This window comes from Musca vetustissima, unplaced genomic scaffold (genome assembly GCF_032173495.1).
Source record: "Musca vetustissima isolate MV318-11 ecotype Yass unplaced genomic scaffold, APGP_CSIRO_Mvet_v1 utg103296, whole genome shotgun sequence".
Classification (NCBI taxonomy): domain Eukaryota; kingdom Metazoa; phylum Arthropoda; class Insecta; order Diptera; family Muscidae; genus Musca; species Musca vetustissima.
The window spans coordinates 100,630-118,014 of record NW_026874909.1 but is presented as its reverse complement, the minus strand read 5'-3'; the positions used below and the strand labels follow the sequence as shown (position 1 = coordinate 118,014).

At 34.8% G+C, this 17,385-nt stretch overlaps 1 protein-coding gene across 1 annotated transcript in view; it reads right to left on the bottom strand.

Annotated features, from left to right (window-relative positions):
* LOC133337383 (cytosolic carboxypeptidase Nna1-like) overlaps positions 1-17,385 on the bottom strand; it is a 137,541-nt gene that overhangs the window by 27,741 nt on the left and 92,415 nt on the right. The window contains exons 4-6 of the mRNA XM_061545613.1: positions 9,210-9,445; positions 8,841-8,987; positions 2,737-2,863 (exon numbers count right to left, since the gene is read on the bottom strand). Coding sequence (XP_061401597.1) covers positions 2,737-2,863; positions 8,841-8,987; positions 9,210-9,445 — 510 coding nt within the window. The remainder of the gene's footprint in view (positions 1-2,736; positions 2,864-8,840; positions 8,988-9,209; positions 9,446-17,385) is intronic.

The window sequence follows — 17,385 nt, the reverse complement described above, 5'->3', positions numbered from 1 at the left end:
TATTGAAGACTTGTTGTAGGGGCTTTTGTCTCTAGAAGACAGTTTATACATCCTTTTCTCAATAGAGGAACTCTTAAATGGTTTTTTGTTTCCAGAATTTCTGCTAAAATGTATTCTGTGTATAAAATAATAGATATCTTGAAATGTTTCCTGTGTATTCAACACCTATTTAAAGATACTCTGCCAAAAGAAGGTATGCCGTCTATAGGAGACCTGTTGAAAGCAAGAATATGTCTTCAGAGTAAACTATTTGAAAAACCTTCCTTCTACCTATGGAGTACCCTCATGAAATGTCTTATTTTATGGAAGGCCTGTTCAAGCTTCTAAAAGGCCTCGGGTAAAGCCTTCTATGACATAGCCTCTACATATGGACCCCTGTCGATTTTTAATATTTTGTTTTATGGTAGTGGGTACGAGAAGCTCGACTCGTTTATCACTATTTTTGGCTATATATTTGGCTTTTTGAAGTCATATAGACAAATCTGCAAAATACTTCTCTCTTTATTATACCTCTGGAATGATATTGAGAATCATGAGAACTTCACCACTGGTTATTCTACAAACAACAGACATCATGAAGAGTCTTCTATCTATAGAATAGCCCACGCACATCCTTCTGTCTACAGAAAAGAATATCCAGAATATCATAATCAATCTTTTATCTCTTAAAGACGTCATGAAGAGTCTCCTAACTAACACTGACTTTTGAAAGCAGACTTCTACATCTGTGGATACCAAATAAGGACTACAGTGTAAAAAAAAACTTCATGAAGCATCTTTTTTTTTTAAGGGAACCCCCCCATTCTCGATTTTTTATTTTTAAGATTTTAAATGGGCTGGTAAATGAATACCGATGTTTGTTAAGGTTTGTAACTTTGCACATATATATTTGTAGATTTAAAAAGGAAGAAAAACAATTTACAAAATTTTTTTGTTGTTGTTTTGTTGTTGTTTTTTGTGATCAAAGAAAAGTCCTTATTTTTGATGGCGGGCATGATAACTCCTCACTGGAACGTCGGAATCCGAAAATTCCAACGGTGTTAGAAAGAGTACATGTCTGGCTCTCGTATGAACTAGGATTATTGACTTCACACAACAATTAACAAAATGGCGGAACTTTGAAATTTTTTTTTTTGGAAAATCGCCTATTTTTTACCACAAACTAAGTTAAAAAATAAGGAAGTTCTTCACCGATTGGTTTTATCCTAGTTCATACGAGAGCTATACACTCTCAGAGAAACGTGTCAAAATTTGGAACCGATTGGATTATTAGTTTTTGAGTTATCGTGCCCGCCATTCGCAAAAGTGAAAAACGCGTTTAAAGTTTGAGAAGCCCTTTAGCCGTCACTTGATGCTGACACAATAAATCGGCTATATCTTCAAGGGTTCTTGAGATTTTCACTTGAAATTTTGTAGGGACATTCATGAATTAGTGTAGATTCGAAGTAGATCAAAAAAATTTTGACCCCGAGAATGGGGGGGTCCCCTTAAAGGAGAACTTTGCAAAGGGTCATCATGAACGGTCTTCTATCTATGGAAAACTTCTATTGATGTGGAACCTCATGTTGAGGTTTGTATTTGTGAAAGATCTCGTGAAGCGTTTTTTATTAATGTTTGTCATTTGTTAGTATAAATATACGCTGTACGTCTTGACGTACCACCATGAGTTGTGTTGTTTACCATTGTGACCAATGCCTGTCGTGCAAAGAGAGCAGTAGTTCGAAGAATATTGATGTCGGAGGAAGTGACCAAGCATCTTGGGCTTTTTGACCCTTATCCTAAAGAATGATGCCTTTGGTACCCTCAGTCTCTAACGTCACAAAGAACATTTTCTTTAGGAGAGTGCGACTTCACTTCGGTCTTAAATTATATCTTTATTTCTCTTTCAAGATGAGCTACATGATCGATGTTATAATGAAAAACCAGAGAGATAATACATTTCCACCATTATGGGACGGGTTTCGCCGTTGGTTAAGCAGCTCGTCAGGTATTTTGGCAATGTGGCTTACAAATTTCATTGTTGTATTAATGTCAAATATTGTTGCGAAATTGCATCTACGAATTAAATTCAACCGTGTCAAGGTTCGGAAATTTGACATCACACCAGATCATCCCTTTTTAGAGCAGATTTTTCTTGTAATGACGGACTTTTTTCCATACATCCTACATTATTTTTCTTTCATGGTTACAACCTTAGGATGAAGAAGTGCTATAATTAACGAGAAAGTTGGAGAAGTAGGAAGTGCCAATAAAAAAATTATTCTTGACAGGAGACAGGTATTTCGTAGTATTAATCTGTCGGCAACACCGACTGACACTTCTGTCAAACCCTGGAATAAATGGGCAATCCGCCGTATAGTCCTTTAAAAAAAAAATAATAAACCATATTTTATGATAAACATTCAGAAGTTCATTATTGGACCAGAAATAAATGTAGTAGCTCTCGTATTACGAATTGTCTATAATATCAAATAACAATTAATTTTCCTATTATTTTTTTCTTTCAGATTTTATTTTCTCTGGAAATTGAATCACTTCTTAAGGTAAGTGGATCTTTTTGCTGGCATCTTCATTAATTCTCCCTTTCCTAACTATACACCTTGTACCCACACACACACTATTACAAAACAAAATTAATTAATTTTCCTTGCCTGCAAACCACTCCCTCAACTTTAAGTAAATAAACAAATCTCGTTGTGTAGATTAATTGCAAATCTCGTATTTTGTCCTACTTACCTGTAAATCACTGTAGGTGTATGGGTAACTGTGGGCAAAGTACACCGTATCATTGTCATGCTCAAATTCAATATTAAATGTTAGCGTGTATGAAGAATTGTCCTCTTCCTCTTCACTGGTTTGGTTGCTAAAAAGAAATATCATGACATTTATTACACACACACAAAACACGACGAGCACGCACACAAACACAGTCAAGTACAATATGATACACAAATACAGCAACGCCAAAAGGCGTTGACAATGACAAACAAATGGAAATTAGTTTATAAAAAGAGAGGACGACCATAAAAGAAAGAACGAGGGAACATCATAGTAACATTAATTAAGAGACATTTTGTGACAAACATGGAGACCAAGTATAAGTTACATAAAAAAGAGAATTAGAGATAAAGAAAGAAGAATAATAAGAAAAAAAGCTCATTATAATACAACACAACCAGTTGCAATTATGTGAGAGATACTTTTTTTGAAATATATATGTTACTTTTTTTGGAGTTATTTTCTGTGTGCAGAATTTTGTTGGCATTTTTTAAATTTTAATTTAAATAACTTTTTTTGTTTCTTTTGTAAATTAAAGTAAACAAATGTGTAGTACTTTAATTTACATGCGAAATTCATATGTTCCAATGTTATTTCTTTGTTTGGAAAGAAAGAGGTCAAATGTAGCTGTTGTGAACCCAATTATAAAAGTGTGCTGTTGTGCATAAAAGTTTGTAAAAAGTATTTGAGACATTCCATGTAAAAAACAGCAATGATTTTAAACCAGTACGCGGAGTAGTATAGTCGGACGGGGCCGACCATACGATACCCTACACAACTACCACGGAACTTTAACTTTCTGCGGATGTTTATTCCGATTAGAGGTCAACAGCACCTCTTCCTTACATTTTCGAATATTCAGTACAGCCCTTCTAATTACTTGTCCAGATTCCCTTCATGGTGGGTTGTGTTGTGATGTTCGGATTATATTCGACTCGAAACACACACACACAAATTTAAATTTTCGGTCCATTTTATCCCAAATCTTTAATCTGATCATCACCGAAAATTGTAGGCGTTGTCCTTGATCACAACTGGAACTTCATGGAAAATTTCAAAGCATTCAGCGCGATATTTTCGCCCTCTAATGTGGTAATGGGTTACTAAATGATATCTGAATACGTAAGCACCTGTAAATATTTGAGTGTAACTCCCACATCTGAGTAGATACATCACTATATTTGGTATCAGCGTGACCGCTGAAATTTTTCGAAAAGTATCACAGAAAGTATCATTTTTGAAAAAAAGTGGCACAAAACTTTTGAAAAGGTGGCACACTATTTTGCTACATATTAACATGGAATCTGATGAAATTATATATGGACGGTACTTACAAATTTTAAAATCGGTCAAAAGCTAAGGCTTATGTTCAAATATTTCAATATTTGCGACGATTTGTTACATTCAAGCCTAATGCGGCGCTATGGTGAGGTTCCATGCTAGCTCAGTTTGGGAACATTTGTTTGTGATATGATCCAGTTTTTCAATTTGTGTATTCCCTAGGGTTGATGGTGGCAAGTATTGAGAATTCCCCCTGACAAACAAATGTTCCCAAACTGAGCTATCATGGAAACCCACCATAGCAGCGCATTAGGCTTGAATGTAACAGATTTTAACAAATTCCAAGCCTATATCCAATGAAAAGTCATTGCAGATTCTATTCGATAACAAATCCAAAGCCTGTATCCAATCAAAAGTCATTGTAGATTCTATTCGATGCCCAATGGAAAATTTCGCCTCAATTGGGGAAAAAGTCGGGTCTTAGGCGCACCATCTTGTATACGGGAGCTATACCTATATCTTAACCGATTCTCAACAATTTGGATAGGCTAAACAAATGAGACGTACTAAAATGCAACCTATTCGGATAATTAATGCTACCTTCATTTGGGAAAGAAGTTGCACAAAATTTCAAAAAGTGGCACATTTGGTATCAAAATAGAAAAGTGGCACAGGAGTGGCAAGACCGAAAAAAAGTATCAAAATTGATACTTTAGTGGCACAACGTTCACGCTGCCAACCACTCCTCTTGGATATACTATCAACTCCTCGGGTCTATATCCTTCAGGAGTAAATACATACCCCCCAGAATAAAAATTTTCTAATATGTCACACAAAAGTCAGGGTCCATTTGACTCGCTAAATATTGACCGATCTTAATCAAAACCTCCATGCTTATTCTTTGGCCCGACCCCCATCTCCATGTAAAATTTCGCGATGTTCGGGCCATAATTACGGCCTCTGGAGCGACCAGAAATACCGACAAAAATTAAGTATTTGGTCCATTTCATCCCCTAAATATTAACCGATCTTTTACAAAAACATGCTACATGCAAAATTTCGTGAAGATTGGTCCATAACTGTGGCCTGTATCGTGTTTACAAATTATAATGGACGGACGGACGGACACACATGTCAAGATCGTTTTACTCGTTCAAATTGATAGGAAAATATGTTGAATAGTAATACATCCTTACTGCTATTTTGGAAACTTTCAAGGAGTGTTTAATATTTAATATTAACATATGATATCAAGAAGTAGGGTCTGACAATTCTAACTTGTTATTGTCCATTTTCCCCAAAAATCGGGTTCCTGGTCCAAAGTGTGGACCAAAAAAAAAAAAAAAAAACTTACTGTAAGTTAGTACGAATAATCCTTAACAAAAAAAATTATCGTTATTATTTCAAAAGTTCCGGGAATAAATCGATAGTTTCTGAAAAAGGTGGACTCGATAGAGCGTAGTTCCATAAAAAATTCCCGCTATTTCAGAAAAGATAATTAATAATCCGATTAAGATTCTTTCTTGATTGCACCTTAAGTTTTAACTCGTGGTTTTAATTTGTGTATAGAGATTTTCTTCAATGGAAATGTACCCACTAAAAATTCATGCAATATATATATAGATTCCGACAGAAGATTCTACTTCCAATATAAATTGTATGTAAAAGTGAAAATAGTCAAGGCCTAATTTGTCAAAATACATTTTTATATCATCATCCTTGCCTCGGTTAAATTCGATTTACAAACGTTCGACCGTCTGACAGACAGGTGCGCACAATAACTTCCAAAGGCATTAACCGATCCAAACTTTGTGCACAGAAATATTTCTTCCAGGAGAAACCAGTAAGGAAAGTAGTAAAGTCGGACTGGGCCGAAAGGTATATGATACCCTTCACCACTTTGGGTATATTTTACATATGCATCTTTACAATTGCATGTCAATGTTCCCTCGAAAGAACATACTCATGTCTTTCTCCAAACTATGATAAATTAAGTTTCATTCGGGCAGTTTTATAGTCGTCTTCGTACCATGGGGCAAATTTATGGAAAACGATTTATAGCAAAACTGATACACGTTATTCGGTACGGCACTGTTAAAAATTTAATTTCAATCAGACACCCGTTCGAAATCCATGCATCGGCACCAATTTCAATAAAACGCAATAACGTCATTTTAGTCTCAATTTGATATGTTGTGCAAAATTTCGTGTTAATCGGACAAACATTAGGAGTTTGGTGGACCATTTATGTAAAATCGGACGAATATATATCGACGTGTCCGAACCATAGTATGCTAAGTCGAATTAGCATGTTTTAAAGTTCTTTATCTTTTTAGATACTACGGTCCTTAATTTATATTCTCTGAAATTTTGGTAATCATCGGCCAATTCAAACAAAAGTTATAAGCAAAAATGTACTTAGCATGGCCCGTAAGATATATGAAACTTCTATACTTTGAGAGCTTCTACTGAAAAACTCACTATTCAGACTTAGCATACTATGGTTCGGAGGCGTCGATATGCATATGTGATAACTATATCGAAATCTGAACTCTAGGCTATGCCAAATGTCATGCAAAACCAACGATATTAGCGACTTTGGTGCACCGATTACATAAAATCGGATGAAAATATATATGGGAGCTATAACTAAATTTGAACCGATTTTCCCAATTTCGTCCTTGCGCCAAATAAGTGAACTGTACCAAATTTCATCCAAACCAGATTATAAATGCGACCTGTACTTTGTTCACAAAAATACTTGGACGGACGGACAGACAGACATGCGTAGATACCTCGATTCCTTTTGCCCGAAATTTAACACACGTCTTTTTAGACTCAATCCAGTACGCTATGCTAAATTTCGTGCAAATCGAAGGATATATAGAGACTTTGGTGCTATATCTAAAACTGAACCGATTTTTCCCAACATCAATAGGGTTCGACCTTGGGCCAAATAAATCAGCTGTGCCAAATTTCATCTAATTCGAATCAAAAATGCGACCTGTACTTTGTTTACAATTTAACATGGACAGACGGACGGACATGCATAAATCGACTTAGAAAGTAATTCTATGCATATTCTCAAAAGGAACCATGTGTCTATCTCGTTTCCTTTTGCCTGTTACAAACATATGCACAAAGACATAATAACAAATTGGTATCTAGTTAGGATTGTGTAAATCCACTACTATAGTTTTTTGCAAATAAAGAGCAGGACTTCTATGGGATAGGCATTTTGAAGTTACCTTTAAAATGGCAACAAATCATACAACAAAACGGTGCATATCGGACACTCCGTAGCATGTTAAATAAAGTCCTATATACTTCATATAAAAATAATAGATTTTTCCCCAACCTAATATCACAACTATTTTCCTACTTCGCTCTACCTTACCACTATTTCGCGCTCATGTTTCCTTTCTTTCTCTGTGTTTTGACAAAAGTATATGGATTCCTCCCAATGCTCGGTTGTGTGTGTGTTTTGTTTATCACTTTGCTCCTCTCCCCTTACTGCACACGGATTATTTCACCACTGTTTCTGTTGCTATCAACCGCTGACTTTCCACTGACTCGATTGTGACTAGTTTTGCATTCCATTGCTTCTTTATTTCAGACACTCTTACAGACCTCAGCATTGGTGTTATAAAATTCGCATATGTATTTTCCAAATTATTATGATATAAAAAAAAGAAAAATTAAAAAGACAAAGATTATATGTACCATTGAAAAACGTTGTGCCGGGTTGTGCACACACTCCAAAGTTGGATTTTTACGCCACTAAACCACTATTTAAAGTTTTATGAATTGTATTCATAAAATGCAGAAATCGCGACATTGACAACACTTTCTGAACCATATTCATATAAAATACGATTTTTATTTATTTATTTTTATATATTCCATCTCCGAACTTGATCCAGCTTTGAGAAAATGTATAGAATATGAAACACCTTTTCGATCGAAAAAAGTGAATTAGTAATAAGAGCGAGGAACACACAGTGGTCGAGTTATATCATATTTTAAGGTATGATAAAAGTAATACTCCCGAAAGTAATAATTGTATGCCCCAAACATATACACATCAATTCCTGGGTATGCTATGGGCATTGCACCTACATTCCCTACGTTTAATCTGTTTTTGTATGCGTTCCTGGTTCGTTAGGTTCGTTGATGGTGATGAATCGGAATATTCTGCATATGATCTTGAGCAATTTGTTTTCGAATAGCAGATAAAGCAGAATGAGTTTTGTACAGGCTTCGAATATTTTAAGCTGGGTTTTCCTGGATACAAAATGGGAACGTCTTCATAACAGTCGCATTTTCCAAGCGAAGTGGCTGTAATTTTTAACTTCCGATTTATAGAAATTTTTCAAAACTTGTCAATGGGTGTCATATCTCCTAGGGGTTCGCAAAGCGTAAAATACCACCAAAAATTGTTCTAAGTTGGGCATCGTTTTAAGGTTTCTAGGACCAAATGTTCGCACCTACTTACTTTAAAATACATCTTCGAAGAAAATTGCCATATAGCGGTCCTGACATACGTTGGTGCTGAAGTTGATGCCTCCCATAGGAGTTTATATTCTCCAGTTTTTCTTCATTTCCAATTTTAATAAATCGGATAAAAAGCGATATCGAAATACTTTCTGAATAATTTTTGTTTTCCTCAGCATGGTTTTCTTAGTTTTTCCCTACATGGAATGTCTCATATATGCATACAATTTTTGTGTTTAATTATTTGGTTTTATTTTTTGTTGTTTTGTTTTTGGTTTCGAACTTACTCGTCGTCATTGCGATAGTAACAGATGTTGTCACCGCAACGCACCCAACCTTCATTCCGTGTTTTGGCATTATGGGTGGAGTACATAAGCGGACGCATGCCATCATTGTACAAACTATCCGATTTAATTAAATTGACAATGGAAAATCTGCAATAAGAAGGGGGAGGGAGAAAGAAATTCAAAATATTAAATACAAAATTTTTATTAAAGGGAATTTTTGGGATTCTTTTGCAATTCGTGGCTTCATTTAGGAATTGAAATATTTTTTTTTTATTTTATGGATTTATATAAACATTTGTTTTTTTTTTTAATTCGGAGTAGCTGAATTATTTTTAGTATATAAATATGTATGTAAATATCTGCACTTACCTGTACAACATATTCCGTTTGGTTTTACGCACCCGAAAATAAAACCACTGCCTCGAACGGCTCGTATACAAATCCGGACGCAAATACAGCTCATAATAGGCTGGTGTAATTTGTACAGCTTTGGCCAGATTACCCGATTCGAAACGGGATTCAAATTCCAGGCCATCATATTCCTCCGGATTATAGGGATGACAGTTCGTTAGGAATTTTGAACCACCCACTGCTGAACGGCTAAACTGTGGTAAATATGAATGAAGAGATTTAGATGATTTTGAATTATGGAAAATTTTCTCAGTATTGAATTGATTTTCTTCTTCTTCTTCTTGAGGTTTGTTAAAATTTAGATTTTGATTTAATTGTGAATTCAAATTGGTATAACTACAACTACAGGGTGCATCAGAACAGCAGGTGATTTGTTGTTGTGAATTATTATCGTAAATCTGGGGACTAACACTATTTTCTCTACTCTGAGGAGAACAACTACTCGAAGAGGAGTAACAGATAGTTGTGGGTTTGGGAATTTCAATATTTGCACTCTGTTGTTGTTGACGTTTTGAGGATTTTGAAAGCCAATTACTGGGTGATTTCCCGCCACTTTTAATTTTGTTTTCTGATTTGTTGTTGTGGGGATTGATTTGATTTTCACACTGCCTTCTTGCCAATTCATTTAAATTCAAGGACATATCAGGATTAAAGATGGGATTTGCTTTTATTTGGGCATATTCATGGGATGGGAATTTTGAGGGATTATCGGATTCCTCGTCGTCATCATCATCAAGTGTGGTCCTACTAAAATCTACTTGTAACCCCGCCATTAAATCTTCCTCAATTGCTATGGGTTGGGTAGTTTGTCGTTTCATTTTTCCACTTTTACTTCCAACCTTGCCATATTTTTGCGCAATAACATCCTTGCCAAATTGTTTACGTATATAGGTGGGTGTCGCTGCCCGATATTCTGGTGATTTATCCGCCCATATATCTTCGATTTCTTCTTGTGTTACAGGATTTTCATCGGCCCAGGTGTTCGACTTATCGCCACCATCTTCATCATTATCACGTTCATTATCACTATCTTCGTCTTCATCGTCATCTTCTTCCTCCTCTTCTTCCTCATTGGAGTTGCTGGAGGATCTTTGCTCCAGCGTGGTTAGCAGCTTAGTTATCAAATGTTTATTTTTATCTAAACGTTTGGGCGACTTGAGATCTGGTGTTGAACCTTGTGATTCGCAGGACGACACATCCGAATCACTTGAATCATCATAATTATTTTGATTTTTATTTGATGATTGGGTAGCAGCAGATTTATCCTAAATGGTGGAAAGTTATTGATAAGGTTAGAGGTTATTTTCTATCGAAGGAATTTGGCAGGCATGAGAACAAAACTTTTGGGCGAAAGGGTTAAACACCGCAAACCGAGCGGAGAAAGTAAAGAACCATTAACAATATTAACAAGAGTGTTAGTATGGGAAAATTGGTTAGAAATTGCATACGGAATAGTGTTTATTATAAGCAATTTTTTGCAGAGTAGATCTCAAACGAAACCTCGGTATAAAATATTACTCATTCATCTATAAAACTGTGCGACAACATCAAGGTCATGGTCTAGGGGTGGAAAATTTCTATTGGACATGAGTATATGAAAACCACAGAAGGAAAAAAGCGCAATATGTCAAAGTTCGGTGTGATATATATATATATATATATATTTTTTTTTTTTTGCTAGCGACCCTATTATACTTGAAGAAATAGCTTCATACCTTCATTTATATCTATTGTATGTATTTTTTGAGAAGACATTTCTACAGTAAAATCGAATGACAATTTTTTTGTAGAATATTTTTTCCTTCTATTGCTTTTATGCTCTTTTCGTCCTTAATTTATTGAACCGGTCACTAATTATCACAAGGTGTGAATTTTCATCCTCGCAATATTCTACAAAAATGTTGCTCTTAAGATTTTAGGTGAGGTCCTCTAAAACGAGAAGTTGATATTTTAACGCTTTATTGATCTATTCTTAATTTGACCCGATTCATGCCACTAAAACCCTATGTGTAGGTATTCCAATAAATTCAGTAGACTTTGCTTATTATGTTGACCTGCCAGATTCCTCTGAATTATTTTCTAAAAAAATATATTGTTCTGCCAAATAAGCAAAAAAAAAAAAAAAAAAAAATAATAATAATAAATTTCGAGGGAAAAATAACCGGTTTTGTAATTTTTTTAACCGGATATTCAGATAATAAAACCGGGAATAGTCCGGTTCAATAAATTTACAACGTTTGTGTTTATTAGCTTTCTAATAATATACATATGAGGTATTGAAACCGGTTTTATTATCTGAATAACCGATTCAAAAATTTATAAAACCGGTTATTTTTTACTCGATATTTATTTTTAGACACATGTTTATATCCTCAGCCTTATGGCTAATTAGGGCATATACACTTTGATACGGAAAAAATCAGCCTCATCGAAATATTGATTTAAGACCCCATGTTTCTTTGAACCAACTCCGTTTCTGACAATTTGGAGTCGATTTACAAATGTCCGTCCGTCTGTCTATCTCTCTGGCCGGCTCTGGTGCGCACGATAACTCTCGAAGGTAGTAACCGACATCAGTAATATTTCTACTAAACTTAGCTCAACTTCGGAGAAGGGGAATATCGGTCCACTCCTTCTGGTACCTTCCCCACAAAATAGTCAACATTTTCCTATAAATTAATGTTATAAGATATGTGAGCAGACTACCAAACTTTGCACAACCTATTATCTTTATCAAGCTTAGATTAAGTTCGATGATAGGACGTTTCCTTCTGGTGTACTCCAACCCCTTCTGTTACCTCCAATATTAACCAAACTTTGTAGAACGTATTATCTTTACCAAGCTTAGATCAAGTTCGAAGTTCGGATCCGTCTGCCCTCTCCTCTGGTACTTCCCCCATGAAGGGTCAACATTTTCAATATTTTTAAATCGAATATCAGGCAAAAGGAATGTCCAATTTGAACCAAACTTTACACAAGTATAGATCAAGTACGAAGATGGGACCCTTTAGTCCACCCCTTCTGATACCTCCCCAAATATGGGTCAATATTATATAAACTTGTAATTTTTTTTGAAGTGAAGAACCGATTAGATCTACTATAAATCCGAAATCTCTTTGATAAAAACACATACCTTATATAAAACGAATAATAAAACCTGTGTGTAACTCCGAAGACCTACGCAAACCATAGTCTGAGGGTATATATCTGTGGGCAAAAGCGACTGACGTTTTTTTTACTTGTTAGATACATACTACCAATTAAGATATGAGGCTTTATCTTTAAGGTCACATTAGGGTCGCAAGCAAAAAACGCTTGCCATATCTCCGAACTTTGACCCATGGCGAATTTTTCCTTCTGAGGTTTTCATATAATCGCCATCGTTTTTGATTCCCAATACGAATTTTACATCTCGCACAGTGAGATAAACGTATTTTCTAAATTTCTATTTTTTCTGTAGAATGGTTCAAATAGGCATAATTTTGTTCAGTGTCGAAGTCGGAACAAGGGCAACCTAACTTCATCCAGAAGTGTGAGAGCTGGTGTTATCTTCGTTTCATATTTATCGACTTGTCATCGAAAAATGGACTCGACATATTGTTAACCCACTGGCATTATTGGTAGAAATCAAATGGTGTCGATTTAACCATGCCCATCTGTCTAAAATTCCCGATAGAGCTCTTGAATAAACGGTTATATTTAGGATATTTTGAAGTTTTTAGTCACATTTCCAAACTACTGAAGTGTGATGATCGAATGGTAAAAGACTCTTCGAAGCTTATAGAAGGCCTCCAGATGAATTTGTAATGACACTGTGCCACAAAATCGAGCTCATGGTCTGGGGGTGAAAAATTCCGTATGGAGATGATGTGGCTTTTGCAGGACATTTTATCCAATGAGGACTATTTTTATAATACATATTTTTCTATATGTAGTCATTGTGCCTCTTTCTCGTCCATATTATTATTATATTTTTTTTTACTTAACCTAAAGACAATAAAATAAGATTACCATAAATAAATTGTCTAATTAATAGCAACCTACATCCAGCGGTATAGTAATTGTAGTACCAGATCCGGTCGGTACACGTGTTCTCCACAAGTGTAGTGGATCTTCTAACTTCTAAGTGACCAAGGCCTTATGTTCTTTTCAAATATTTCTTATTATAGTATAGGTCTGGAATATGTTCTAATTGCCCTAGACCTCTAAATATGACTGACTATAAAAGACTTTTTGGAGAACTATCACCCATAGACCTCTTGGAGCTTTTCTAGATATGCACAAATTTAATGTATTCATTGCTTACTACAGAGACAACTTTAAATATTACATACCTTCAAAAACCCTACTAAGGAGGTCTTCTAACGCTAGAAAACCGTCAGAAGACCTCTGTAAGTTTTTTACATCTTAAAAAGCTCTACAAAATATAACACATTTTATTGCCATAAAGGAACTTCAGAGGGTCTTCTAACAACACGAAAACAAAAAAAAAACTAGTAGTCGATTTTCACAAATTTTGCAAGGCAAGAAAAAGATGATAACCGCTTGGAGCAAAGTCCGGACTGTATGGCAGAGGCATTAAAACTTCCCAACCAAGCTAACGAAGTCTCTAGCGAGTCATTGTAGATGTGTCTGGCCTAGCGTTGTCCTGGTGGTACACTGTACCTCTCCTGTTGGCCAGTTCTGGCCGTTTCTGGTCAATTGCTATCTTCAAACGGTCCAGTTGTTGGCAGTAGAGATCAGAAATTTAGCATTTGGCCATATGGAGACAACTCATAATAAATAACCCCTTCTAGTCCCACCAAATGCATAGCAGAATGTCTTGGCCGTTAGTCTTGGTTTGGCCATCGTTTGAGGTACTTCACCGCTATTTGACCACGATCGTATTCGCACAGGGTTATCGTATGTGATCCATTTCTCATCTCCAGTCACCATTCGTTTAAGAAATGGGTCTATCTCATTCCGTTTCGGCCAAGGCTTCGCAGATGGAAATTCGATCGCTCCTATTTTTTCTGTTTATCCGATTTTATCGCAATTTTCGACGACCGGTCTAATGAATTTATTTTTCCCCAAACTAATATTAAGCATATTTTTACTACAAAGGAACTTCAGAAGGTCTTCTAATCGTAGAAATCTTCTAGTTTAGGAGGTTTCTTTATTATAGAGGACATCTTAAAGTTATTTTATCTATAGGAAATCTTTTTAATTCCTTCTTTAGAATGGCTTCCAACTAAAGGAGAACTGTAGGGAATCTTCCAACTGCAGATTACCTATTGTACAACTTCTATCTATACAAGTCCGGAAGTTTTCCTTACTATTTTCTGAACTTTTGAATTCCTGAAAAAAGGAATTACTCTTGTCTATGTATAGGGATATGTGGGAACCTGCCATTGGCGGTCCAGAACTAGAATTCTATTCATGATGACAAACGAGAGCTAAATAATACTGCGCGGAAACTAGCGCCTAATCCAATACCGATAGAACACATGAAGTTCGGTAAAATGTAAAACAGGAGTTTTTATCTGTGACCTAGACCCTGAAACTATTTCCCCAAAACTGATAAGGACCTGGTATACCTATATATAGGGTATAAAACTACATCACATTTTCTCCTGCAGATTATTAACAAAGGTCCACTTTCTATTATATCCCATATATTAAACACCTTCGTTCATGCATATATAAGTAGTCAGTTATCTAAATTTTAACTTTTCAATAACTTCCTAATAACCTCAATCGGTTCGTTGTATAGAAAAACACCTATGTATGTGTAGTCTTTTTTTCTATATCCCAGCCAGTCAGCACCGTGTCTGTCACTCAGAGTGCGAGCTGTGTTGTCATTGATGTCGACAGATGTTCGGGGTTTTTGGTGTGCATATGTGTGTGTGTGTTTTTTTTTTTTTGCAAGTTTAAGGTTTGTGTATTTTTTTTTTCTTTTTTTCAAATCATTTTTTTTTTCTCTCTGTTATATTTTTAGAAAAACGTGTGAATTTCCGTTTCAAAATCGCCGGCACAGTTGCTATTTGATGTTTATTCTTTTAGTTTTTTCTATTCATGTTTGTTTTCCTCTACGTTTTTTTTCGTTTATTTGCTTTTTAGAAACGTTTTACAGGCGTGTTTTTTGGGTCTATTTGCTATACGCTATTGTTTGCTTTAATGCATTTCTATTTTTTCCTGCGTTAGTTACAAAAAAAAAAAAAAACACATTCAATTGCAACAACGTTAGCAACAACAACAAATAAGCTAATGTACATAGTGAGTGCGCCTCTAATGTGTTTACTTTTTTTAATATTCATGGATATGGGATGCGTGGAAAATTATTCAACTGGGAATTTCTGGGAATGTTTGAAACGCTATTCTCATACTTATTTTTAATGTTGTGCGAATGAGGAATCCTGTTAGCTATAATGATAGAAGACCCGTCATTAGCCGTCTATTCACAAAATACCCTCTATAGATGTTCTACATATAAGTAGAAAAAATATTCTTTAAAAAATCCACGCCTATTTTGGTAGTCCTTGAAAAAATATTCTTAAAAAAATCCATGCCTATTTTTGGTAGTCCTTGAAAAAATATTCTTAAAAAAATCCATGCCTATTTTGGTAGTCCTTGAAAAAATATTCTTTAAAAAATCCACGCCTATTTTGGTAGTCCTTGAAAAAATATTCTTAAAAAAATCCATGCCTATTTTTGGTAGTCCTTGAAAAAATATTCTTAAAAAAATCCATGCCTATTTTGGTAGTCCTTGAAAAAATATTCTTTAAAAAATCCACGCCTACTTCGGTAGTACCAATACCTTGAAAAAATATTCTTAAAAAAATCCATGCCTATTTTGGTAGTCCTTGAAAAAATATTCTTTAAAAAATCCACGCCTACTTCGGTAGTACCAATACCTTGAAAAAATATTCTTAAAAAAATCCATGCCTATTTTGGTAGTCCTTGAAAAAATATTCTTACAAAAATCCATGCCTATTTTGGTAGTCCTTGAAAAAATATTCTTTAAAAAATCCACGCCTGTTGTGGTAGTCCTTGAAAAAATATTCTTTAAAAAATCCACGCCTGTTGTGGTAGTCCTTGAAAAAATATTCTTTAAAAAATCCACGCCTACTTCGGTAGTACCAATACCTTGAAAAAATATTCTTTAAAAAATCCACGCCTATATTGGTAGTCCTTGAAAAAATATTCTTTAAAAAATCCACGCCTATATTGGTAGTCCTTGAAAAAATATTCTTTAAAAAATCCACGCCTATATTGGTAGTCCTTGAAAAAATATTCTTTAAAAAATCCACGCCTATATTGGTAGTCCTTGAAAAAATATTCTTTAAAAAATCCACGCCTATATTGGTAGTCCTTGAAAAAATATTCTTTAAAAAATCCACGCCTATATTGGTAGTCCTTGAAAAAATATTCTTTAAAAAATCCACGCCTATATTGGTAGTCCTTGAAAAAATATTCTTTAAAAAATCCACGCCTATATTGGTAGTCCTTGAAAAAATATTCTTTAAAAAATCCACGCCTATATTGGTAGTCCTTGAAAAAATATTCTTTAAAAAATCCACGCCTATATTGGTAGTCCTTGAAAAAATATTCTTTAAAAAATCCACGCCTATATTGGTAGTCCTTGAAAAAATATTCTTTAAAAAATCCACGCCTATATTGGTAGTCCTTGAAAAAATATTCTTTAAAAAATCCACGCCTATATTGGTAGTCCTTGAAAAAATATTCTTTAAAAAATCCACGCCTATATTGGTAGTCCTTGAAAAAATATTCTTTAAAAAATCCACGCCTATATTGGTAGTCCTTGAAAAAATATTCTTTAAAAAATCCACGCCTATATTGGTAGTCCTTGAAAAAATATTCTTTAAAAAATCCACGCCTATATTGGTACTTGAAATTTTTTTAAATCCACGGCTAAGGCTTTTGAAAAATCCTTTTAAAAAATCCACGCCTATATTGGTAGTCCTTGAAAAAATATTCTTTAAAAAATCCACGCCTATATTGGTAGTCCTTGAAAAAATATTCTTTAAAAAATCCACGCCTATATTGGTAGTCCTTGAAAAAATATTCTTTAAAAAATCCACGCCTATATTGGTAGTCCTTGAAAAAATATTCTTTAAAAAATCCACGCCTATAT